Raw genomic sequence first — 27,469 nt, 5'->3', positions numbered from 1 at the left:
TATTTCTTTATATTTTGGAAGATGGCTACCTCTGATCATTCCTCGCCTCCATCCTCTTAATGCGTTAGTAGAAAATGTCACATTTAAGATGCTGCCCGTACTTTGCATACCATAGGATGACACCATAACTTTGACAGGTGGGTCATTGCAAGGGCCAGTGTCAACGAGAGGCTGAGGATGTGTTAGCCAGAGAGCAAAGGTTAAAGTGGAGGAACAATTAAGAGCAGGCTAAATGTTTAATATGGCATAACATTCTTGAGCCTGCCTAATCCAATTCAGGGAACTCACCTAATGAACATGGACAGGATTCTAGGTCCACTGCAGGGCCAACTTACACACATTTCCACACCAGGCAAATTTCCGCAGCTCAGGAGCTGGCACCCCAACTGGAGATGTTCTGAGATGCTTGCCTGGCCGGGCCACCAGTAGCATGGAAGCCCAGTTAAAAGGTTGGCTACGCCTGTCCGAAGGACATCTCCTCTGGCTACAAGATCCCATCTGGGAGACGTCGAGGTTTTAGAAAGAGACCCCGAGGATGGATTTTTTTAGAACTGCTTCCTTTGTTTTAATGGAGTTACTGTATTTATTTGGAAATTTTTAACCTCCACTGTGCACTTGATTTTTATTGGATTATTTATTTATCGACTCTTTGAAATGCTACACTGTTGCTACACTTGTAAATTAAAGCAATGAAACAATTTGCACCAACCCCTTGGCTGTTTATGTGTTTCCTATTTGCCAGGGTCATCTTTGGGTTTGTTGTCAATGGTTTCGGGTTTCAGTAGCTTTTAGAAGCCACCTTGGAGTGTGGAGTCTACCCGGACCGTCGCATCCCCATGAAACCCAGCAGGGCCATCCAGCAAGGCACAATAACTTCCATGCCTCCCTGCAGTTGTGTACATGGGTGTGCCACCGTAGGGGTACTGCCATCCATTTTGTTGGGGATGTAAATCACTCCAGGAAGCACACTCATTTAATATTACAGCCTCCCAACCAGACAAAGAATTATCCCTAACTCTAACCCAAACCTGCAGGATGCCCATCCTTCCATTTCAACAGCATCACAGCTGTGTATAACTCTGTCCATCCTGGCCAGAATGCCAGCCAGTCCGTATCCTCTCTTAAAATGTGTTTATCTTTAATTAGCCTGTTACTGTTAGGAAATTTAGTATGTAAAGCCGAATGTGTTTGTGTGTGTGTAGGTGCGTGTGTGCTTTTTCCAATCTACAAATCCACACGTTACATTTGTCTCTGCCATATTTTGCCCAGATTCGCTGTCTGTACAGGGGAGACTAAAATTAAATTGGTGCCCCCACCACAGCGTGTTTAGTTGTCCATAACGTGGGCTACACCGGATATCCCTGCTAGTAAGTATTAAAATGTCCTCTTTGCTCTTTCTGTCTCTCTCTCTCTCTCTATCTGTGTTTCTCAATGCCTTCAGAAATGACTCCCTCGTACATTGACAGGGCCTGCCTGAGACAAAAAATTACCTGCTTATGTTACAGAATGACACCATGTATTACTTCAGGAGACAAATGTGATCAAATTGTTGCCTTTGGACATGTTTAAATCAGGATTTACCTGTGACATATCATGTTATGGAAATGAACATCTGGCAGGTTTAACCTCCTCATATCCTGCGAGATTTATACAAGCATGCCAAGTCTTTGCTAGTCATCTCGCATCACGTCAGGTGGTGACAGCAGGGGTGGGAGGGAAGGAAGGAGCGGGCACTTGTCTCAGTATTTGCTGATTCTGCCTTCTTTGTGCAATGAAAATCTGTCAGAGCAAAGTCTGTCAAAGTACTCCGGCTAGAAAAGGTGGAAGTTGTTTCTGATTTTATTGAAGTGATCGTTCGTGTTAGTCAGCCTGTACAGTCCACATAAGTATACACACATTAGCTCAATGGACACCTATGGTCTGGAATCATCACCCTCGTGTATGTCCAAAGCTTGGGATTTTATTTTAGAGACAAGGATCAGTAATATGTACAAGTGTGTGACCACAGGGGGCACAATTGAACCTGGCACAGATCTAATTTCAAATAAAAGTTATGTTATTAATCACAGTACCTTCTTTGGCTGTACAAACGCCAAATGTCACAATCATAAGTAATAAACACACATGAACTCAGTGGTCACTCATGGTCTGGAATTGTCACTCAAAGTCAGTCAGTCAGTGTCCAACCCGCTATATCCTAACTACTGGGTCACGGGGGTCTGCTGGAGCCAATCCCAGCCAGCACAGGGCGCAAGACAGGAAACAAACCCCAGGCAGGGCGCCAGTGCACCGCAGGGCACACACACACACCAAGCACACACTAGGGACAATTTAAGATCGCCAATGCACCTAACTTGCATGTCTTTGGACTGTGGGAGGAAATTCCTGGATTGTGCCCAGGTCTGGCTGGATGGCGTCTAGTTACATGAGACCAGCAAGTGGATTAATGGGTCAGAAAACAAATGGAATTTTGTAGGGTAACATGGCGCGTCAATGGTTGCTGCTTCTGCCTCACAGGTGTAGAAACTCAGCCAGTGTTTACGAGTGCCACCCATGTCAGCACATTCCTAAGATAAACGTTTGAGGTGAACGTGTGAATCTGAGCCGTCACTGTGTTAGCGAATGTGTATTTAAGCAGGGACTTGCTCTGAAATGAACTGGAAACAAATTCAAGGTGGGTCTTCTTCTTTCTGCCTGAAGGTACCAGGATTGGATCTGGCTGCAGACAACCTGAAGGGGACTAAGTGGGCTTGATAATTCATTTGTGGAAGGATTGATCTTTTCATTTTGTATGTTGAGTCAAATCATTGAGCTGTGGAGCACATCTTGCTGTTATGGATTATCATCTTGATTTTTAAATCCAAGGTTCATGCTGTATAAGCTGTCGATGTCATTAGTTGAAGAAGCTTATCACTTTAGAACTATGGGGCACATCTTGTGTGAATTTGGGTTAAGATTCACAATAGGACGCAAAATTGGAACGGGGTGCAAACAATTTGTTGAGTGCCTTGCGATGTGACACAGCAGACAGTTTAAGAAAACAGCATGGCTGTCCTATGACCTGTGTTGGCGGCTCTTCAAGGGGGATGTATGATCGATGGCAGCAGTTCTTCAAGGTGGGACGAAGGGATGACTACTAGTGATGAGTGAGCATGCTCGGCCGAACATGTGTTCGGCTCGAGCATCGCTATGCTCGGAGCATGGCGCTACTCGAACGAGTACCACATGTGCTCGTGCGCCATGCTCGAGTCTCCGCCCCGCACGTTTCATGGGTTGGAGACAGCCAATCAAGGGGCAGGTAAGTACTGCCCTCACTGTAATGCCAGTAGCCATGTCAGGTGCTGGCATTACAGTGATTGGCTGGCCGGAACACGTCATCGGGTGCTATATATGGAGGCACTGTCATATAATGTTTTAGAGCGTCAGCTCATCTGCAGCACTGGCACTGGCATATAATGTTTTAGAGCGTCAGCTCACCTGCAGGCACTGTCATATAATGTTTTAGAGCGTCAGCTCACCTGCAGGCACTGGCATATAATGTTTTAGAGCGTCAGCTCACCTGCAGGCACTGGCATATAATGTTTTAGAGCGTCAGCTCACCTGCAGGCACTGGCATATAATGTTTTAGAGCGTCAGCTCATCTGCAGGCACTGGCATATAATGTTTTAGAGCGTCAGCTCACCTGCAGGCACTGTCATATAATGTTTTAGAGCGTCATTTTTCCTGTAAAGTTGATTTTTTTGGGGTGTTTTGGGCGTGTTTTTGTCAGTCTCTAAAAGTGGCATACAACTCGGACAAACTGGTTCCCAGCAGGTACTTGGTAGTCCAAGATGCATCCGGACATCGTCCCCATGCTGTTCCCGGTCCATTTGGGTGGTGTTTCTGTCACTTTCTGACCTTTTCCAATGGACCAGGCACTCTCCCCTCTTCAGAGCAGGGGGTGCCTGGTTGTCTCCCATTGACTTACATTATACTCGGGTGGCACACGAACATCGCGATGTGTTCGGACCGAACACCCGAACACTTTGGTGCTCGCTCATCACTAATGACTACTTCTTGAAGACACAAAAAAGGCAAAGTTGGGTCATGAGTAATAAAAAAGCTTAAGAGCCAATGCGGAATGGCATAATTATGTCTTAATAATTGACCCCCACAGAAGACCAGTAGGCTTTGTGTCAAACTGTAATGCCACTATGAAGCACAGGGCACATGGGATAAGCTACCAAGTAATGTGGTAGACAGTAGGACTTTAGGGACTTTGAAAACTCTTATTTTAGGAGAGTTAAGTGGAGAGGACTGGCGAGCTTTGTTGGGCTAAATAGCCTGTTCTCGTCTAGATTGTTCTGATGTTCTACAGAAACAAATGGCGTAAAAGTATTACTAAACTAAGACCTTCTGCTACGAGTTCACAGCATCGTAATCTAATCCAGGAATCAAACATGTACTGTCTGCGACCTAAGAGCAGGCATGCACTACACTCGTACATACATAATGCTTTGGTTTTTGTGACTCGTTTGATGAAGGCTGAACAGCCAGAACATTGTTTGTGTAAGTTTCCCTTCCATAATGGAATTAACTTTCATCTGTTTTTTTTCTTTCCTTTTTGCATGTGCCACTGAAGCACCCCTACTTTAATTCCATTAAGTCAGATGATCAAAGCATAAGTTGTCATAGAAGTGCAGGCGACTGTGTGAACGCGCAATATTCAATATTGAATCATTGATTCTCCTCCAATTTTACATTCTGCTTTCATTTCGTTTGCTGTCTGCCTTTTCGAATGCTTTCCTTTTTTTATTTTGGATCAATGATTGTAGACATTTAAAAAAAAAAATGTACAGTGTGTTTCACAAGGGGTGCTGATTCCCGGGGAATTCATTTCCTTGAATTAGTCAAACTATCTTTCGACCCTCTGCAGATAAAGGAAAGTGAAATGCTATGAAAATATGCACTTAGCTTGTTTTAACGCTGGGTGCTAAATAAGCACAGCTGAAAGAAGCCCATTGGGAAACAGAAGAGGTCTGTTGTCTCATTTCAGCCGACTCACAAAGTAGGTTAGTTCTGTGAATGGTGGCCTTTGTCGTCATTCTACATTCTGTGGGCAGGCTTTCATTTCCTTCTTGCTGTACCCTCTGTTTTATGGTGTTTAGAGACCGTTAGGACAGACTCAAACACTCAGGAGAAGACGCACTTCAGTGCTAACATACAGTGCAGATGTTTTTTTTTCTCTTATTTGGACTTCTCTCCCAGGGCTGCCCTTTGTCACCAATTCTGTTCCTAACTTTTATGGACAGAATTTCTAGGCTCAGCCAGGGTGTTGAGGGGGTCCGGTTTGGTGGACTCAGGATTGGGTCACTGCTTTTTGCAGATGATGTTGTCCTGTTTGCTTCATCAGGCCGTGATCTTCAGCTCTCTCTGGATCGATTCGCAGCTGAGTGTGAAGCGGCTGAGATGTGAATCAGCACCTCCAAATCCGAGACCATGGTCCTCAGACGGAAAAAGGTGGAGTGCCTTACCATGGTTGGGAGCGGGATCCTGCCCCAAGTGGAGGAGTTCAAGTATCTCGGGTTCTTGTTCACGAGTGAGGGAAGAATGAAGCGTGAGGTCGACAGGCGGATCGGTGTGGCGTCCACAGTGATGCAGGCTCTGCATCGGCCTGTCGTGGAAAAAAAGGAGCTGAGCCATAAGGAAAGCTTTCAATTTACTAGTCGATCTACGTTCCTACCCTCACCTATTGTCATAAGCTATGGGTAGTGACCAAAAGAACGAGATTGTGAATACAAGAGGCTGAAATGAGTTTCCTCCGCAGGGTGTCTGGGCTTTCCCTTAAAGATAAGGGGAGAAGCTCAGTCATCCAGGACAGGCTCAGAGTAGAGCCGCTGCTCCTCCACATCGAGAAGAGTCAGATGAGGTGGCTCGGGCATCTGATCAGGATGCTTCCTGAACGCCTCCCTGGTGAGGTGTTCTGGGCACGTCCAACCGGGAGGAGGCCCTGTGGAAGACCCAGGACACTCTGGAGGGACTATGTCTCCCGGCTGGCCTGGAAACGCCTCGGGATTCCCCCGGAAGATCTAGTAGAAGTGGCCGAGGAGAGGGAAGTCTGGGCATCTCTGCTCAAGCTGCTGCCCCCGCGACCCTATCTCGGATAAGCGGAAGAGGATGGATGGATGGATAGGACTTCTCTCCATTTTTCTTTCTTAGACATGACCACTCTAATTTTCCGTTTGTTCCGTTTGAGCTGTCGGCTTTTTGTAGCCTGAAGGAGTGTTCTTCTTCTTCTTTTGGCTGCTCCCATTGCCACAGAGGATCATCCGTCTTCATCTATCCCTGTCTTTGACATCTTTTTTCTATCCACACTGACTGCCTTCATATCCTCTGTCACCACATCCATTAACTTCCTCTTTTACTCTTGTCTGGCGGTTCCATCTCGACGTACCCCTCATCTCTTCTCTGCGTGTGCCCAGACCTTCTCAATTTAGCCTCTCTCACTTGGTCACCAAACTGTGTTCTTCCTCTAATATACTTATTCCTAATCCTGCCTATCATTCTTACTCTAAGCAAAAATCATAGCATCTTCAACTCGGCCACTTCCAGCTCTGTTACCTGTCTTTTTGTCAGGGCCACCGTCTCCAAACCATCATATACCATATATACCATATACCATATAGACCATATAACATAGCTGGTCTCACTATTGTTTTTTAAACCTTCCCTTTCACTCTTGTAGGTACTTTTCTCTCACAAATCACTCTTGTCACTTTTCTCCACCCAGTTCACCCTGCCTGCATTCTCTTCTTCACCTCTCTTCCATACTTCTCCATTGCTTTGGACTGTTGAACGCAAGTATTTATTTTTATCTACCTTCACCACTTGTGCTCCTTCTAACACCTTCCCCTCTCATTCACACACATGTACTCCAGCTTACGTCTACTGACTCTCATTCCCCTTCTTTCCAGTGCGTACCTCCACCTCTACAGGTTTGTCTCAACCTGCTGTCTACTCACACTACAGATCACAATGTCATCTGCAAACATCATAGTCCACAGAGACTCCTTTCTGATCTCATCTGTCAACCTGTCCATCATATAGCCTAATGGAGTTGAGGAGACAAATTCAACAGAAGGCTTTCTGCACAGTGTTGGGGAAGTGTTTTACCATGGCAGAGTGTTTAAGAATAGATTTAGCAGTTCAAAAATGGTCAGACAAGTGTTACGTACGAAGGAATGGGACGGCCATAAACGACAGCAGCATTAGACAAGTCAATAACTATCAGCACTTTTATGATGGTTTTGTTTGGGTTGATTGTACGGCTTTTCCTGCACACTTGAGAAAAGATTGTATGTCCGTGCTCACAATGCTTAAAGTTTCAACCTTGATCAGTCAGTTTCACTGTGTTTTTGTTGCATCTGGTTTATATCTCACTTTCCCTTTTTGTGTGAATGGAGTGAATTATTGCTGTGGATGCTTGTATATTTGATAAGATTTTAATAGTGTAGTTAAGACATGAGGAAGCCCAAAAAACTAGTTGTGGTGCCAGTTAGGTTGCCCCATTTGGCAGAGCGACGGGCGCTGAGCAGGCTCCTGTCAATAATGGAGAATCCACTGCATCCACTGAACAGGATCATCTCCAGACAGAGGAGCAGCTTCAGTGACAGACTGCTGTCACCATCTTGCTCCACTGACAGACTGAGGAGACCCCACACTATGTGACTCTTCAGTTCCACCCGGGGGGGTAAACGTTAACATTATACAAAGTTATTGTCTGTTATACCTTCATTGTTATCACTCTTTAATTCCTTTAATATTGTTCTTTATCAGTATGCTGCTGGAGTATGTGAATTTCCCCTTGGGATTAATAAAGTATCTATCTATCTATCTATCTATCTATCTATCTATCTATCTATCTATCTAGAGCCTTTCATCTATCTATCTATCTATCTATATAGTGCCTTTCATCTATCTATCTATCTATCTATCTATCTATCTATCTATCTATCTATCTATCTATCTATCTATCTATCTATCTATCTATCTATCTATCTATCTATTTAATATGATGCTGTAAACACAAAAGAAAGCAAAGGCAACAATGGGACAAAACAATATGCAATGGTTGCCTCAGAATAGGTAATACCGCTCAAAAGAGGAGGCCTGGCATGGTGGAGCTCCATCCTGCGGCTAGCTCTGGTCCAAGTGAGACACATCCTTCCAGGGGACAATTGGATTTTATGGGAGTCCAACAGGAAGGGGCGGAGTCAGTTGAACTCCTGGGGTGTCTTCTTGGTGCTGTGGACGAACTAAACACATGATACTGTTAGTGACAGCACCCTCTTCTGTCCCGGAGTGGAAGTACATACCTGCTACGAGCCTGGAAGGCGATCCTTTGACATGCATGTGTGACAATATAAACTTATCTGTCTGGCTTTTGAAGAACATGGAGAGAAACAAACTGAAATAATCAACTTAACCACCCTAAGCAATAAATAATGACAATTCTCTTAGTCTTTGCTAGACAGCCAAATTAAGAGAAACTGAAATGAAGTCAAGCCTTTAGACACCTTATTATCCGTTTATTTCATGTTTATTGAACATTCTTTATTTCCAGTAAGAACTTTAGTAAATGTAATTTGTTGATCTTCTTTTAATCGGCAAGTGTTTACCTTTTAAACTGATACAGAGGGCGGACAGCCTGTCACCCTAAACTTGTCCACCTCTAGAAATGTGCTGAAATTGACGGAGGTCCCATTCATGTCAGTCTTTTAATTATCCAATATTTCCAAGATTGAATCTGTTTTTTATTGCTCCTTTGAGCTGTAAATGTTTTGTATATTCTGGACAGCAGCCATCACTCATTGAAACAAATTATTAAGTGCTCAAGTTTTAGTGAAAAATGGTATATAAAATGGTATATAAATAGTCACTCTTTAATTATACTATTTAATTTAATATTGTTTCTTTGTATCAGTATACTGCTGCTGGATTATGTGAATTTCCCGTTGGGATTAATGAAGTATCTATCTATCTATCTATCTATCTATCTATCTATCTATCTATCTATCTATCTATCTATCTATCTATCTATCTATCTATCTATCTATCTATCTATTATTTGTGCTAGATAGCATGGAGAGCGGAAATATATGTAAAATAGAGAGTAGGTAAAGGCACTCTATGATAGATTGATAGAGTGTCAGAGCAATAGAGTCAAATAGGAACTATATACTGTAAAAGATAGATTGAGACAGTAAGGAAAGACACTATATATCAAGGCAGAGAGAGAGGGAGAGGAAAAGGAAAGGCATTGTATAAAAATTGACAGATATATCAAAAGAAAAATAACTTTAAATAAAAGATAAAATAGATTGATAGATCAATAGAGATAGGAAAGGCACTATATAAAAGATAGATCAATAGAGATAGGAAAGGCACTATATAAAATATAGGCAGATCAGTATAGTTAAGAATGGCATTATAGAAAAGATAGATAAAGTTAGGAAAGGCACTATACAAAAGGTACATAGAGTTAAAAAAGACACTGTATAAAAGACGGAGAGAGGGAGAGTTAGGAAAGGAGCTATAGAAAAGATAGATAGATAGAGACAGTTAGGAAAGGCACTATATACCCTTGTTAAGCATAATTTCGCACAAACATTAGGAAGTTTTTCTTTACACAGATAGTCGCTTGAAATAAGTTACCAAGTAGTGTGGTAGGCACTAAGACTTTAGGGACATTCAAAACTCGACTTTTTTTGGAAGAATTAAGTGGACAGGACTGGCGAGCTTTGTTGGGCTGAATGGCCTGTTCTCGTCCAGAGTGTTCTAATGTTTTAATGAGAGAAAGAGAGTTTGGAAAAGCACTATATAAAAATAGGCAGAGTTAAGAAAAACACTATATAAAAGACAGGTAGATAATGCTAATCTAATTAAACATTTTATTATGTTTCATGGACACCACATCATCTCTTGACCCCTGGGTAATGTATAGTTTATATAGTCTGAGAGCTGATAAGATTCCCACTTCCACTTTATGTTTCTTCCAGAAGAGTGGCTCATAAAATGAATGTATGGATTGTAGGTAACCAAGTACAAGCTTTCATTTGAGATGTCTGCATATGTAATGGAGGATATTATTCTAATGTCGCTATTATTATTTTTTTTTAACCCTAGGCTTCGGGAATTCATCCTACAATCAAGTATCAGGTAAGTCAATGCTTTTTCATGGATACTCTGCTCTCTGCTGCGCTTTCTTTTTGTAGAAAAGCATTTTCGGCCTTTGTTCAAACAATTCAAGAATTGACAATTTTCTGGCAGTCTGATGTTTCATGCTAGGTTTACAGAAATCAAAGAGCGTGAAGGAGTTTGTTTGCTGTCTTTTCTAGTTTGACGTCAGCTGTATTATAATGTCTTTACAGCTGTTAGCCGAGTGTTTTCTTTCTATGTGTTACCTTTGCATCAGTTTAAGGTTTGATTCTCCCAGCTTAGTGATAGGTTGATGCTGATGTTCAGGTGCTGAATGATACCGGGGCAGATCCTAACCTCTGTGGTCCTCTGCTTGGCTTTATCCAGAAAGGACAGTTACCAGAATCATACTCTGCTTGTTCGGTAATAAACTTTTATTAAATGCTGTCAAGTATTTATGAAAAATTCACACCGTATCATTGAAAGGGTGACTGATGTGTGGTGTGAACTGAAGCTCTTGCGATTGTACTTTTTCAGAATATTTCATAAAGTGACGTGGAGTGTAACCAGTTTGTGGACGACCGCAGCATGTTTTGTTCTGTTATGGACGATGGCTGAAATCATACAGTTGATCGTCCACAGTGCACAGTGCCTTTGAGTCTGTCAGAAGATCCTTTAATTTCTTTGCAAAATGGATGCTCAAACACCGAATATGCTCTACTGTATGTTTTGTCTTTCTGTATTTATTCAGCATTTAAAGAATTATGTGGTGTCAACTCAAGAAAAGAAGTGGAAGATCAGATCAGAGTAAATGTATGGTTTTACACTCATAACTTTAAGGAATACTTTAATTTTGACACTTAAGAACTCAATAAGAAAAATGAATAAAATGTGTGGCTTGTTACAGAGATTACATGGAATTTACCACCGCTGTTTTATTCCATTTTAGCTGCTCACTTGGCCTGGGACAAGGGGCACATGGATTAGGGCCGAGCTCCTCTGCCACGTTTACTGTATTCACTGATTGTGTTCAATGTTTTTGTCACCTCTAACAGAGAGGAACAATATTTATTTTTCCTGTATTTATGTGTGTGATTTTTATTGAAATAAAGTCTCACTTATCCCTTACTCTAACTTTAAAATTGCTGCCTGCCCCTGCTGTCTGAAGTTTGAAAGTACTCTAGTTTAGGACCAATGGCGCATGCCAAAGGATAATCTGTATTGTGTTCTGTTAATTAAGAATCCAGAAATAATGGATGATGCCATCATTGAAATGTGTGTGTGTTTTTTTATTATTGTTGCTCAAAACAAACAATCATAAGAGACTGTACAATATAGCCCCTCAGCAACTAGAGGTAGCCATCTGACATCAAATACATTTTTTATGCATATTTCAGTTGTCCCCTTTGCCTTACTCTATTTCTGCTTACTTAATGAATTTAAATATCATTGAAGGTTAAACATAATAAAAAGTGGAAGACTGTTAGCCCATTTAGCGTTGGAATTATGAATTCTCCCAATCAACAATACCAAATAATAAAGTATTTGATGTCTCTAGAGTTAGCTGTATATCTATAAAATCCAATGTCTGTCTGTCTGTCCGCTTTTCACAAGAGAACCACTTAACAGATTTAGATTGGATTTTTTTCTATAATTTGCTTGAACATTCCAGTTGTTCTCTCATCGCGCTAAGTATCATAGTTTGTTTGCGGTACTGATTTATATGCGTGAATCTGAGAGAGAGAGACGCAATGGACTGAGGAGATGGGGAAGCGTGACGTCAGGAGTAGGGAGCCGAGTGGAGCCCTCCTCACTCATGCGCCAGCCTCCATTCGAGTCTCTCTACCTGTCGCCACATTTTTGACCGTACCTTGTTGTTTGTTTATTGATTTTTAAAGTTTGTCCTGTTTTACTACTATGTGCGAGGAACCACGGGGGACAGCTAATATGTGATATACTGTATATATATATATACTAGCAAAATACCCGCGCTTTGCAGCGGCGAAGTACTGCCTTAAAATTTTTATTAATCGGAAAAGTAAACCTTTTTAAACTGAGGGAAAATATACCAATAATTATTTGTTAAGGATCTCTTTGTATACCACATTGTGAGTTCGGCCCTCCGGTTGTAATATTGTAGCGGGGCCACATAGTTAGTGTTTAAATGTCAGTTCTGAGTGCGTCTCGTTTCATTGTCCCGTTTGCTGTTTGTATGTGTATCAGTTAATGCCGTCCCCGTAAAGGAGGACGGATGATGAAGGAGACCACAGCCGCAAACCTGGAAAACACCTGTTCTTAATTAATCAATCACAGCCGTCACAGACTATTTAAGAGGAAAGAGGGAGGAGAAGGAAAAAAAGACCGTTTTGTTTCAACCACTTCAACTTGCTTGCTGTTTCTTCACATCGCGCCTTTTCACCAGTTTGCTTTTCATTTTCCGGACTGTCTTTCAACCTGCATCTGCTGAGACCCCGGGGTCGATTCACCATCCACCATCGCGAGGAATCACGGTGAGGTTGCTCCAATCGCCGGGAAAATCAAACACCACAATTGCCGCTAGTTCAGTCATCCGTATTCAGGACATTTTTTATATTCGGACTCAAGTTCCCAATCATTCTGTTTTTCAGTCATTTTGTTGTTCGTGTTGTGTGTTATATGTTACAGGGACAAGGGAGGGTTTTTGTATTTATATTTGGTGCTGTCTTGTTGTTGCTGGGGTGGCGGGATATTTATATTTATATCTGTTTTGTGGCATGTCTTGTTTCATTTAATACATTTAATCCGTTTATTTTTACATCCTGCTTTTGTGTACTTGCATTTATACCGTCGATTGTGGGGAAAAGTTTAATTGTGTAGAAGTACGGCTTGATAGTTAGATTGCTCAGTAAATTATCCAGGCCACAGGTCTTGGAGGTGTAGCTGCCGGCTGGGTAAAGGGGTCGGCCATTACAATATGACCAAGCTGTGCGCTGAGCTTACTCTTGAGCATGTAACGTACAGTTGGCCATGTGAACAGTAATCTTGTTTCAAATCTCACAGCTTGGATTGCTGCTGACATAATCGGTTTGAGTTTCATGGTTTGTTTCAATTACGACAGTATTTGCAGGACTTGTGTTGAAGTGACATTCGGCATCTGTCAAGCGTTGTAAGCATACAACCGGTTTCATCGATAACTTCACATCCAGCTTTTGAGAGTTTAAACATTCATAAACATCAAAGTGTCCACTACTGAAATCGTCACCTGTGAATCTAAGATGTTTAAGAGGCATTGGCGGTTGTCGAAAGGTGTAAAATATTTGGCCATTTCGGTAGACTTGAAAGCAACAACCGAACAATTCAGCGGCAGCCATCAACTCACATGCAGATCCATAGGTGAAGGGCTTAAGCATTTCACTCTTCTAGTGCTCCTGTGTAGTATAATTATCTCCTGTACCGTCATCAGTCCACACCTTGAACCTGTCCCAGTCATTCAATACATAAGACACAATGTTCCTCCGGATATCAAGAGTGAGCCTGATATGGCCGTGCAATATGTAACAAAGAGAATGGAAAAGGTAGGTGCTATCTCCGGGCATGGAAACCACTCGGTAAGTGACAGTTCTTTGATCGATGGTGATCACCTCGATAGACATGTTAATGGGGGTACGGTTGGAATTATAAAGGAAATGGGTACCTGAACAATGTAAAGTAAGTGTAAAATACCTACACAATAACTATCATCGTAATAAACGAACAATAAAACAGCGGAGAAGCCGTGGATTAAATTAAAAGGCTGCAGTTATCAGCAGGGAGACGTGAATCCCGTGGCGAAGCAAGGAAGGGAATGTAGAGACCGGAGCGACGGACAGCCTTATTTAGGCAGGCAGCCAACAACGTGGGAGGCGTTGGGATGGGGGACCCAACGACACCTCACACGGTGACCGAGCTGTAGGCTATGGACGTATATATGTACGTAAGTAGGATTCAGCTAGCGTTGGGAACCCGCGTACCAAATTTCTTGAAGATGGGCCCATAAGTAACAAAGACCGTTGGAAAGTTCAATATGGCGGCCGACAGTGGTGTCATACCACCAAAATAAGTACGTACTTTGGTTTTGGTTAGCGCAGGGAAGCCGCCTATCAAATTTCGTGAAGATGGGGCCATAAATAAGAAAGTTCAACATGGCGGACTTTGTCGACCGTTATGACCGTTACGCGTAGAATTTCAAAAGGAAACCTGCTGAACTTTTGTAAGTAAGCTATAAGGAATGAGCCTGCCAAACTTCAGCCTTCTACCTACACGGGAAGTTGGAGAATTAGTGATGAGTGTGTCAGTCAGGCAGTCACGGCTTTGCCTTTTATTAGTATATACAGTATATATATATATATATACTGTATATATGTACTAGTAACAGCATACTAAACAATAATGTGTAGTGAATCCACTTGACTTGAACATTCCTAGTTTTCATCCTCTTTCTCTGTACGTTTAGCATTCGTTTGCTCAGAGGTTGATGCGCTTACTGCTTCCTGAGCCGCTCCTCTTGTCTCCACCCTAGCGGCCTGCTGCTTCTCTTCTTTTGTCGGCATCCTTTTGCATTAAAACTGATTAAGTCAGTTTTTTGCGTTGTAATTAGTACGTTTTCCTTAATTTTTCACTTAAACTGGCACTTAAGTCTTCAATCTGCCTCAAAAATGATTTAAGATATGAAGAGGTAGGGGAAGTGACAGCGAAGGTGGTAGGAAATGAGAAAGAGAAAAAAAACATTATAAACTGAAATGATTATAAGTATTTAACTCTCAATACCAATGACTGTAATTTGCATTAAGCATGATGCAGAGAGCTATATTATTTATTATTTCTATATGATTTGTTTTTTATATATACTGAAAAGAATTAAGCTTGTGCAGAGTTTATGGATGAATTAAGCTAACTGAACAAATGTAATCTAATACAGACACTAAGCTGTAAGAGTGTATTCCTGTAAGACAAATGTACTAAACTAACTTTTAAGGTAGCTTTTGCTATTGCATAACCAATTATTATGTGTGATGATCATTATGTGTGGAATGTAAGCTATAATAAGATTCTTAAATTGTAACTGCCACATAGCTGTTGAAGTGTTGTAACCTTGATGGTGCAGAAGAATAGGGAAGTACATGTTTTGCAAAGTGCTGTCTCTGTAACTGTCTTGCAAAACTAGCCATAGCTGAATTGCATGGCCTAAGCTGGGTAGGAAACCTGGGACTGGGGATATGCCGACAGTTCATCTTATCTAAAGACTACCGTGTACTTCTCCAGTACTGATCTGATGTGTCATCTTAAGCTACTTGCAAACTCTGTGTGACCTCAAATTGAACTGCCATACTTCCTCTTTTTGTTTAGTAAACAAACTGGTATAAAACTGAGCTAACTCCCTTCTTTCTTTAGGCTCTCTGATCTAGCTGTCAGTGGAACTGGCTGACAGGGGCTGCAAGCCTCCTCTCACCAAGAATAAAGAAATTGCTTTTTTACTTTTGTATTGGTGTCTGCCTGCTGTTGTTCTCGACTTTAGTCCACATGAATGAGAACAGCACCTGTACACATGTGCCACATGGCGCCCTGCTGGCCGCTGCCGAGAGTTGATTCTACAATAAAATAAATTAAAAATAAAAAAGGAATAACCTTAGGGGTCAATTATCACCCTGAAAACGGACAGTAGACATCTCCTAACATATGTGTACCAAATTTCAGGTCAACAGGTCAAACTTTTTATGAACTACAGGTGATTTAAAATCCTGGACAGACAAATGGAGAGCAACAGTAGAGTATTATATAAGAAGATATATATATATTGTGGTCCCCGGCCGGGACGCCCAGGAAGACCGGAGGAGGGCTTGTGCCTCCTCCAGACCGCGAGGGGGCGTCCGTCCTGGTTTTGTTGGGGGCCTCGGGTACAGGGCTTGGAAGCCCAGCCCTGTAGGGACCCGTGGCCACCACCAGGCGGCGCCCCAATGCCTGCATATCCCTCGAGCCCAGCACTTCCGCCACACCAGGAAGTGCTGGGGGGAAGACGACAGGGGACACACGGACGGCTTCCGGGTGCGCAGCCGGCACTTCCGCCACACTGGGGTGTGGCCATGACTGATTGCCGGGAAGGGGCCATCTCCCTCCAGTGAGCAGTGGATGTCGGGTGGAAGAGGAGAGAGCTGGAGAGAGGATGGGAGGCGGCCAAAAGAGAGGCATTAGACTTGTTAGGCCTGGACATTTGGGGGAACGGTGCAAGAGGCACTGGGGGTGCACGTGAGCACTATTTGTAAATAATTCGTGTAAATAAACGGTGTGTGGTGAAACTATGTTGTCCGTCTGCCTGTGTCCGGGTCCCAGTTCACTATATATATATACTAGCAGACCGCGTGCGCTTCGCAGCAGTCGCTTTAGTTGGAATAACTACTTATCTACATGCGACTTATAGAGCTTCTTTATATACAACATTTTTGGTTTGTCCTCCTGGAGCCAAAATATATACATTTTCTCTATGACTAATTCGTGAACATGCTGCATAAAAAATTGAAACGGGGAAAACAGCAACACCGCTGGGAACAACAGTAAATGAGATAAAGTAAAAGTCTACGAAACACTAAATGAGATAAAGTAAAAAAGGGCAACAGCTCTGGGAACAACAGTAAATGAGATAAAGTAAAAGTGTACTAAACACTAAAGTACAGAAACGAAGTAGAAAGTAACAGTAAACTGCAACACCGCATCTACTAAACACTAAGAAACACTAAGTAGAAACACTAAAGGAAAAAATACAATTCAGTAAGCACTGCGTCTAGTAAACAGTAAATCAGCAAAGGAGAAAGGACTAAACACTAAGAAAAAAGAATGGCAAGACCGCGTCAGCTGCAGAGCTCAGCTCGGAGCGAAATGAAGTGATTGAAATGCCGTGAATGGGAGGGCAGATGATCACGTGACTCCCCCACCCACCTTAACGCCCCATCCCTCCACAAATACAGTCTCTCGGATTCCAACTCTCCTTTATATAAATCAGTAAAGGAGAGAGGACTAAACACTAAAGAAAAAGAACGGCAAGACCGCGTCAGCTGCGGAGCTCAGCTCGTAGCGAAATGAAGTAAATGAAATGATGTGAAGTAACTCTCCATCCCTCCACAAACACACAAACACAGTCTCTCAGATCCCAACTCTCCTTTATATGTATGTATATATATTTATTTATTTAATTATAGATATGAATGAAGCGATAAGATGTCTGACTGGCAGGCATCCATGCTGGTTCCTGAACCTAATGTCATCCATTATCCCCAGGGGGGAGGGAATGTCCATGAAGAAGGGCAAGTGGCCAGCAACGGATTGTAATTCATGCAGGGTACATCAGGGTGTCACATTGTACGGCATCCATAATCAGGCTTGAATATCCAATGAAAAAGAGCAACAAGAAGCTCACAGAAAGAGGAATATAAGGTAAGAATGTCTGATGAAGAAAGGCAACAAGAAGCACAAAGAAAGAAGAGGTATGTCCGGTGAACAGATGTTCGTTAATACACCCCGTGATCGAAGCAGACAGACTTACCTTTGTACCATTAAGTTTGTTTTAGTAATTGGCAGTTTTTGAAATCAGTGAGTGGCATCACAAGTTTTTTTTTTTCTTAAGAATTACTTGCCTTTCGTTGACGTTCATGTTATTCAGTTGAGTTAAAGTCCATCCATCCATCCATCCATCCATCCATCCTCTTCCGCTTATCCGAGGTCGGGTCGGGGCAGCAGCTTAAGCAGAGAGGCCCAGACTTCCCTCTCCCGGCCACTTCTTCCAGCTCTTCCGGGAGAATCCCAAAGGCGTTCCCAGGCCAGCCGGGAGACATAGTCCCTCCAGCGTGTCCTGGGTCTTCCCGGGGCCTCCTCCCGGTTGGGCGTGCCGGAACACCTCACCAGGGAGGCGTCCAGGAGGCATCCTGATCAGATGCCGAGCCACCTCATCTGACTCCTCTCGATCGGAGGAGCAGCGGCTCTACTCTGAGCCCCTCCCGGATGACTGAGCTTCTCACCCTATCTTTAAGGGAAAGCCCAGACACCCTGCGGAGGAAACTCATTTCAGCCGCTTGTATTCGCGATCTCGTTCTTTGGTCACTACCCATAGCTCATGACCATAGGTGAGGGTAGGAGCGTAGATCGACTGGTAAATTGAGAGCTTTGCCTTACGGCTCAGCTCCTTTTTCACCACGACAGACCGATGCAGAGCCGCATCACTGCGGATGCCGCACCGATCCGCCTGTCGATCTCACGCTCCATTCTTCCCTCACTCGTGAACAAGACCCGAGATACTTGAACTCCTCCACTTGGGGCAGGATCTCTCCCCAACCCTGAGAGGGCACTCCACCCTTTTCGGCTGAGGACCATGCTCTCGGATTTGGAGGTGCTGATTCTCATCCCAGCCGCTTCACACTCAGCTGCGAACCGATCCAGAGAGCTGAAGATCACGGCCTGATGAAGCAAACAGGACAACATCATCTGCAAAAGCAGTGACCCAATCCTGAGTCCACCAAACCGGACCCCTTCAACACCCTGGCTGCGCTAGAAATTCTGTCCATAAAAGTTATGAACAGAATGGTGACAAAGGGCAGCCCTGGCGGAGTCCAACTCTCACTGGAAGCGGGCTCGACTTACTGCGGCAATGCGGACCAAGCTCTGACACGGTTGTACAGAGACCGAACAGCTCTTATCAGGGGTCCGGTACCCCATACTCCCGGAGCACCCCACAGGATTCCCGAGGGACACGGTCGAATGCCTTTTCCAAGTCCACAAAACACATGTAGACCGGTCGGGCAAACTCCCATGCACCCTCCAGGACTCTGCTAAGGGTGAAGAGCTGGTCCACTGTTCCGACCAGGGCGAAAACCACACTGTTCCTCCTGAATCCGAGGTTCACTATCCGGCGGACCCTCCTCTCCAGAACCCCCGAATAGACTTTTCCAGGGAGGCTGAGGAGTGTGATCCCTCTATAGTTGGAACACACCCTCCGGTCCCCTTTTTAAAGAGGGGACCACCACCCGGTCTGCCAATCCAGAGGCACTGTCCCGATGTCCATGCGATGTTGCAGAGGCGTGTCAACCAAGACAGTCCTACAACATCCAGAGCCTTAAGGAACTCGGTATCTCATCCACCCCGGGGCCCTGCCACCAAGGAGTTTTTTGACCACCTCGGTGACTTCAGTCCCAGAGATGGGAGAGCCCACCTCAGAGTCCCCAGGCTCTGCTTCCTCATGGAAGGCATGTTAGTGGGATTGAGGAGGTCTTGAAGTACTCCTCCCACCGACCCATAGCGTCAGTGAGGTCAGCAGCGCACCATCCCCACCATATACGGTGTTGACACTGCACTGCTTCCCCTCCTGAGGCGCCGGACGGTGGACCAGAATCTCCTCGAAGCCGTCCAAAGTCGTTCTCCATGGCCTCTCAAACTCCTCCCATGCCCGAGTTTTGCCTCAGCAACAACGAAGCAGCGTTCGCTTGGCCTGCGGTACCTATCAGCTGCCTCCAGAGACCCACAGGACAAAAAGTCCTATAGGACTCCTTCTTCAGCTTGACGGCATCCCTCACGCGGTGTCCACCAACGGGTTGGGGATTGCCGCCACGACAGGCACCGACCACCTTGCGGCCACAGCTCCGGTCAGCCGCCTCAACAATAGAGGCACGGAACATGGCCCATTCGGACTCAATGTCCCCACCTCCCTCGGGGCGTGGTTGAAGTTCTGCGGAGGTGGGAGTTGAAGCTACTTCTGACAGGGGACTCTGCCAGTCGCTCCCAGCAGACCCTCACAACACGTTTGGGCCTACCAGGTCTGACCGGCATCTTCCCCCACCATCGAAGCCAACTCACCACCAGGTGGTGATCAGTTGACAGCTCCGCCCCTCTCTTCACCCGAGTGTCCAAGACATATGGCGCAAGTCCGGCGACACGACCACAAAGTCGATCATCGACCTGAGGCCTAGGGTGTCCTGGTGCCAAGTGCACATATGAACACCCTTATGCTTGAACATGGTGTTGTTATGGACAATCCATGACGAGCACAGAAGTCCAATAACAAAACACCGCTCGGGTTCAGATCGGGGGGGCCATTCCTCCCAATCACGCCCTTCCAGGTCTCACTGTCATTGCCCACGTGAGCATTGAAGTCTCCCAGCAAAACGAGGGAATCCCAGAAGGTATGCCCTCTAGCAACCCTCCAGAGACTCCAAAAGGGTGGATACTCCAAACTGCTGTTGGGCGATACGCACAAACAACAGTCAGGACCCTTCCCCACCCGGCGGAGGGAGGCCACCCTCTCGTCCACGGGGTAAACCCCAATGCACAGGCTCCAAGTGGGGGCAATAAGTATGCCCACACCTGCTCGGCCTCTCACGGGGCAACTCCAGAGTGGTAGAGAGTCCAGCCCCTCTCAAGGAGATTGGTTCCAGAGTCCAAGCTGTGCGTCGAGGTGAGTCCGACTATATCTAGCCGGAACCTCTCGCCCTCGCGCACTAGCTCAGGCTCCTTCCCCTTCAGAGAGGTGACATTCCACGCCCCAAGAGCCAGTTTCTGTAGCCGAGGATCAGACCGCCAAGGTCCCCGCCTTCGCCACCACCCAACTCACACTGCACCCAACCTCCTTGGCCCCTCCCATAGGTGGTGAGCCCATGGGGAGGAGGACCCACGTTACCTCTTGGGCTGTGCCCGGCGAGCCCCATGGGTGCAGGCCCGGCCACCAGGCGCTCGCCATCGAGCCCCACCTCCAGGCCTGGCTCCAGAGGGGGGCCACAGTGACCCGCGTTCGGGCAAGGGAAAGCGTTGTCCAAATTTTTTGCTCTTCGTTGGAGGTTTGTTGAACCGCTCTTTGTCTCATCCCTCATCCCTGAGTTAAAGTAATAATAGCTGTTTTTCGATCTTAAGTTAAAGAGCTGTAAATGTGTTAGAACAGTGCTAAAACCTTTCAACACAACATGAGTTTTTCTTATTCTGTGAGTATGATGACTTTCATCATTATGGTCTACAGTTACTCAGACTGCAGTGCTGCTTGTATGAGATCTTCTGCATAAAATAAGCAAAACAAAATGGCGCTTATTACAAAAATTGCATATTTTACTCCTTTGTAGATAATTTATATCACACTGGACAACAAATGTTTCCTGACTGTATCCTATGAGAACTGTATTAAACGTGAAATTAGTTTAATTGAATTTAGTGTGTTTATTCACTTAATGATGCTGACACATTGCATTAGTTCAAATGAGCTAAAACTCTTTCACTGCTGATTTTCACTTATGTTCAGCATCTGATGCTTCTTCTTCGAGTGTCCAGCAGTATTCAACCAGCATTGATGGATTCCACTTTCCCGAACTCCACGTTTCACTTTTCCATCATTGCAATACCCTGGGGAAATCTTCCACTATTTTCGTTACTGTGTGCACCAAGATTAACAGGCAAGATGTCCAAGTGTGAATACAGGAAATCAATCTTTATTGACATGTTGCACTTTATGAATTTGTATGCTTGAAGCATGATGTTAACCAGCTGCAAGTTGTTTGGTTCACTGTGGTTGCCAAGGAAATTCTCAGCAACATACTTGAATGCCTTCCATGTGATTTCCTCCGGCCCAACTTTGGGCTGCTTGTCATTGATTAAGTGTCAGTATTTGTGGACCAACAAAATTGCCTTCCATAACCTTGGCATCAGTTAATTATGTACTGTGTTTGCCATTCCAATAGATGGTACACAAACCTTGACACTGCTTTTACATGTCCCATACCAAATGCCATAAAACAGAAACGTATGCATGGCATCTTTCATTCTGGCAGGTAGTAAACAGCAGAACATTTGTAGTAATAAAATGCATTGCATTTGTCATTTCAGTAGATGGCACATCAAAAACATTAACACTGCTTTTACAAATCCCATTCCAAATGCCATATGCCATATATATTCACATATAATTCAGGTCTTGAAACCCGAAAAATCGATCATAAAATCAGACCCCGACTTATACTCCCATTCAAAATACGCCCGTTTTTTACGTCTTCTCGCCTCCTCCAATCTCTCATCAGTTTCTCAGACTCATCGAATTTTGTTGCAGCAGCGCAGTTACCAATTTCTTTCGCCACTTCAACGACTTTTAATTTAAATCTAGCTTCATATTTTCTCCATCGTAGTTAAGGGTTGTTCTTACATTAAAGGTGTATGAGGGTGTGAGATACAAAAAACACAAAACAGTGAAAACGTCACTTCGGAATAGTTTGTGTATTACCGTGTGGTCACGTAGGCACAATACATAGAAAAAGAAGGCAGTGTGCTCTGTGGTTGCTCTCTCAGGTGGACTTTAGCATTTCGTAATCTCTTGGAGCAATAGTGTGAATTTTCTGCATTCGACTTATGCGACTGACATTATAAAATGCTGGAAATTTTACTGTACGTTAAAATCAAGCCCCCCCAACTTATCCGTGGGAGAACTTAAATGCGAGTATATACGGTAACAGAGATGTATGAATTATACGATTCACTGCAAACATTAATGCTGAGGTCTATGTTGATTACTTAGATATCAGCCCAACTTAGATGGGAAAGCACAGCTACTAAAAGGATAAGTGTCTGTGTATCTGTGTGTCCCACCCATTGTTATAGCTTTTCATTTCAAAAGATGGCAGATCTAACACATCTGTAGTGATAAATTGCATTGCATTTGTCATTCCAACAGATGGCACATCACAGATATTTGCAGTCATAAAATATATGCATTGCATTTGTCATCTCAACAGATGGTGCAAACCCATAAGATACACCCAAAAGTGTTTAGGAAGCAAAACCTTCATTGTCCAGTATTATTCTGATCTATTTGCTGGATATTTTTCGGTCCATTACAGGGATGTCTCTACCTAATTTGTGCTACCTGCCCGATTTGCTTTGCACATGTGTAGAACTTTCAAGCATGTGTACTGTAAGAGTATACTTAACGGTGCCTCCCAATCTGTTTTGCGCATACGGGAATAATGTATGGCATATTAGTGCTGGATTGATACTAAAATTTTGAGTTCAATATCTATACTAGCTTTCGGACCACAGTGCCATTTCCCAAGCAAATGATGGATAAATCCAAACTAAATCCCCTGCATTCATTTGCACCAGTTAAAATGACAACAATCCACTGATGTAACGTTGCCTAATTATTAACCGATTGACTCAGTCACACATTAAGAGCGAAGATCGTCCAGTTCTGATCACACGCTATTCAGACAGTGAACCCCCTCAGATTATCCTTATAAACCCCTGCTGTGCTGTGTCATGTAAACGTCAGATAAAGTGAGAACACCCTGCTGCAGCTTCTCTGTGCCAAAAGAAGTTGCCATTTTTAGCACAGTTGGGTATTTCTGTCTTTCCTTAGCATGACTACATCCTGACTGCACCAGAGAAGCTGACTCATTAATTAGTAAAAATGCTTACTAAAAGCAGTCATTGTCTTAATAAATTAAGTAATGTAATAAACTGTATTCTAATATAGAGTAACTATTAGTTTCTTTTTTTTTTTTGAATTTTTTTTTTTTGAAGACAAAATTATTTCTCTTGTTTTAGACAGGGTGGTTCTGGTCCACCGCTCTTTGAATCAATAAGGCTGAAGCAAGTCCTACAAAGGAAGCCGATGTAAGCCTCAGAGAGTCGTCTCCTATGGAGTGGGTTTTATTTACATTGGTACTGAACTGTCTGTCCTTCATTGCATGCCAGCCCTGCACCATCACTGTAGATAGATAGATAGATAGATAGATAGATAGATAGATAGATAGATAGAAGGATAGATAGATATATAGATAGATAGATAGATAGATAGATAGATAGATAGATAGATAGATAGATAGATAGATAGATAGATAGATAGATAGATAGATAGATAGATAGATAGATAGATAGATACTTTATTAATCCCAAGGGGAAATTCACATACTCCAGCAGCAGCATACTGAGAAAAAACAATATTAAATTAAAGAGTGATAACAATGCAGGTATAACAGACAATAACTTTGTATAATGTTAACGTTTACCCCCGGGTGGAATTGAAGAGTCGCATAGTGTGGAGTCTCCTCAGTCTGTCAGTGGAGCAGGATGGTGACAGCAGTCTGTCGCTGAAGTTGCTCCTCTGTCTGGAGATGATCCTGTTCAGTGGATGCAGTGGATTCTCCATGATTGACAGGAGTCTGCTCAGCGCCCGTCGCTCTGCCACAGATGTCAAACTGTCCAGCTCTGTGCCTACAATAGAGCCTGCCTTCCTCACCAGTTTGTTCAGGCATGAGGCGTCCATCTTCTTTATGCTGCCTCCCCAGCACACCACCTCGTAGTGAGGGCACTCACTACAACCGTTTGATAGAACATCTGCAGCATCTTATTGCAGATGTTGAAGGATGCCAGCCTTCTAAGGAAGTATAGTCGGCTCTGTCCTCTCTTGCACAGAGCATCAGTATTGGCAGTCCAGTCCAATTTGTCATCCAGCTGCACTCCCAGGTTTTTATAGGTCTGGACCCTCTGCACAGTCACCTCTGATGATCACGGGGTCCATGAGGGGCCTGGGTCTCCTAAAATCCTCCACCAGATCCTTGGTTTTGCTGTATGCCATAAATGTGATACAATATCATGAACCATTTTTGTCATCAATCTTACCTTCACATATTTAGACTCTCATTTGGTTGCTATTCATTTAAAAATAAAACAGAAGATGCATGATTTTGTTATGACATGCAGAACCTACAGCAAATGGTCAGTCAGTCATTGTCCAACCTGCTATATCCTTACTACAGGGTCACAGGGCTCTGCTGGAGCCAATCCCAGGCAACACAGGGCACAAGGTAGGAACAAATCCCGGGCTGGGTGTCAGCCCACCGCAGGGCACACACACACACACACCCACACACCAAGCATACACTAAAGACAATTTAGGATTGCCAATTGCACCTAACCTGCATGTCTTTGGACTGAGGGAGGAAACCGGAGCACCAGGAGGAAACCCACGCAGACACGGGGTGAAAATAATGTGCTAAACTTTAGTCTAGCAATAAATTGTATCTCTGCACTCTTCACTAGCTATTGGTGTAGTACTCTACAAATATTATTTTTGCACTAAAACCGTTTACAGTACGTTCATTTTACAATATCGACTTAACCAGCTGTGCAACCTAAGACATCTAAATCTAATTAAAGTTTGCAGTGCACCACTTATGGGAATGCATTGTGCAACCTAAGACATCCATCCTCCCATTATCCAACCCGCTATATCCCAACTACACAGCCACGGGGGTCTGCTGGAGCCAATCCCAGCCAACACAGGGTGCAAGGCAGGAAACAAACCCTGGACAGGGCGCCAGCCCACCACAGCAACCCAGGCATCTAAATCTAATTAAAGTTTGCAGTGCACCACTTATGGGAATAAGTGTTTAGTAGTAAAATGCATTGCATTTGTCATTCCAACAAAACGTGCATCACAGACATATGTAGTAATAAAAATCATAACTACAAATGTTTGTGCTGTGCCATCTGTTGGAATGACAAATACAAAGCATATGTCTCTGTTATATACCATTTGATTTGGGATTTCTAAGAGAGAGATAGAGGTTACGAGCACACACTGATACAGCACATTGCCGCACCCACCTCATGACAAATCAACTCAGGATCCCAGATTAGGAGCCAAGTGCAGCCATGTATCGGGTGACACCTCAGCACCAAACTAGTTTAGATGGAATGGAACAGTGTGTGGTTTTTTAATGGTGGCTGGAGTGCCAATTCTGCCACCAACCCTCAGGTTTTTCCCTGCAGGTTGGAGGGCCTACATGCAGGGCTGGATGCAGATTAACGTCATACCCAGGTAGGGTTGCCACCCGTCCTTTAAAAAACGGAATCGTCCCGTATTTGAGAATGAAATTGCCCTTGGCCCCCGCTGCAATATGCGTCCTTTATTTTTTTGTATTAAAAGTGGTAACCCTATACCCAGGGCAGAGCAATTGCAGTGAAGTAGAGTCCCTTTTGGTATTTATGGGATTTGAACCAGCAACCTTCCGATTGACAGTGCAGATCCCTAGCCTCAGAGCCACCACTCTGCCCATATATTTCTAAAAGCAGTTTTAATGTGTGTGATGCACCATCTGCTGGAATGACAGAGCCATTTTATGTATTTGAACACACAGATACACTTATCCTTTTACTAGCTATGCTATCTGTCTAAGAAAGGTTGAAGTCTAAGTAATCAATGTAGACCTCACTATTAATATTTTTACACAAATCGTAAAAATATAAATACATTTTTTTTTCCCTCATCAGACATCATTGGGTTTTTGGACACCTCTCTAACCAAGGCCCTTCTTACCTGATTAGTCAGTTTGACTGAACATCTAGCTCTAGGAAGAGTTGTGCACATTCCAAACTTCCTCCATTTTAGAATTATGATGGCCACTGTGCTTTTGGACACCTTTAATGGCGTAGACCAGGGGTGTCGAACTCCAGTCCTGGAGGGCCGCAGTGGTTGCAGGTTTTCATTCTAACCATCTTCTTCATTAGTGACCAGTTTTTGCTGCTAATTAACTTCTTTTGCCTTTGTTTTAATTAACTTGACTCAGACCCGAAGTTCTTTCTTTTCCCTTAATGAGGAGCCAAACAATAATGAGACACAAAAGAAGCTGCCACATCACCAGCTAACCACATTATCTGAACATAAAGAAAGGTGATGATCTCAGTAAGGTTGATCTCTCACCTCAACAAAACATCTTGACAGTCTTCTTAGAAAATCAACAGTCCTGTAAATGTCTGCTGTGACAGAATGAGAGCAGCAACAAGCCGTTGAATTTAGTAATTGGTTTAATTAACAGCAAGAATTGGCTTCTCATTAAAGAACTGGTTGGAGTGAAATTGGCAGGAGTTTGAAGCCCCAGTTTAGCTGGTCATCTTTTGGCTCGTTTCACATCTCATTTCTGTTTGGCTGCCATTTAATGAAGAAAAGAATCAATTCAGAGCACTGAATCCTTAAAAACAGGGCTATTAAAATGAAGGTAAAACAAGTTAATTAGCAGTAAAAACTCGTCACTGATTAGGGAAAGGGTTAGAATGAAAACCTGCAGCCACTGCGGCCCTCCAGGCCTGGAGTTCGACACAAGGGCGTAGACATTTTTTTAGTCTTTTCCAGATCTGTGCCTTGACACTATCCCATCTCTAAGGTGTGCAGGCAATTTCTTCAATCTCATGGCTTGTTTTTTCCTCAACTGTGGAACCTTCCAAAGACAGACCTGTGTCTGCCCTAAATAGCGCAATCAACTGA

At 43.7% G+C, this 27,469-nt stretch overlaps 1 protein-coding gene across 10 annotated transcripts in view; it reads left to right on the top strand.

The window, feature by feature from the left end:
* rbfox1 (RNA binding fox-1 homolog 1) overlaps nucleotides 1–27,469 on the top strand; it is a 2,577,027-nt gene that overhangs the window by 391,766 nt on the left and 2,157,792 nt on the right. For all 10 annotated transcript variants that reach the window (XM_039775112.1, XM_039775116.1, XM_039775111.1 and 7 more), the window contains exon 2: nucleotides 10,165–10,197. In XM_039775112.1, the coding sequence (XP_039631046.1) occupies nucleotides 10,165–10,197 (33 nt within the window). The remainder of the gene's footprint in view (nucleotides 1–10,164; nucleotides 10,198–27,469) is intronic.

This window comes from Polypterus senegalus, chromosome 13, assembly GCF_016835505.1.
Source record: "Polypterus senegalus isolate Bchr_013 chromosome 13, ASM1683550v1, whole genome shotgun sequence".
NCBI lineage: Eukaryota > Metazoa > Chordata > Cladistia > Polypteriformes > Polypteridae > Polypterus > Polypterus senegalus.
This window is presented reverse-complemented; position numbering and strand designations above follow the sequence as displayed.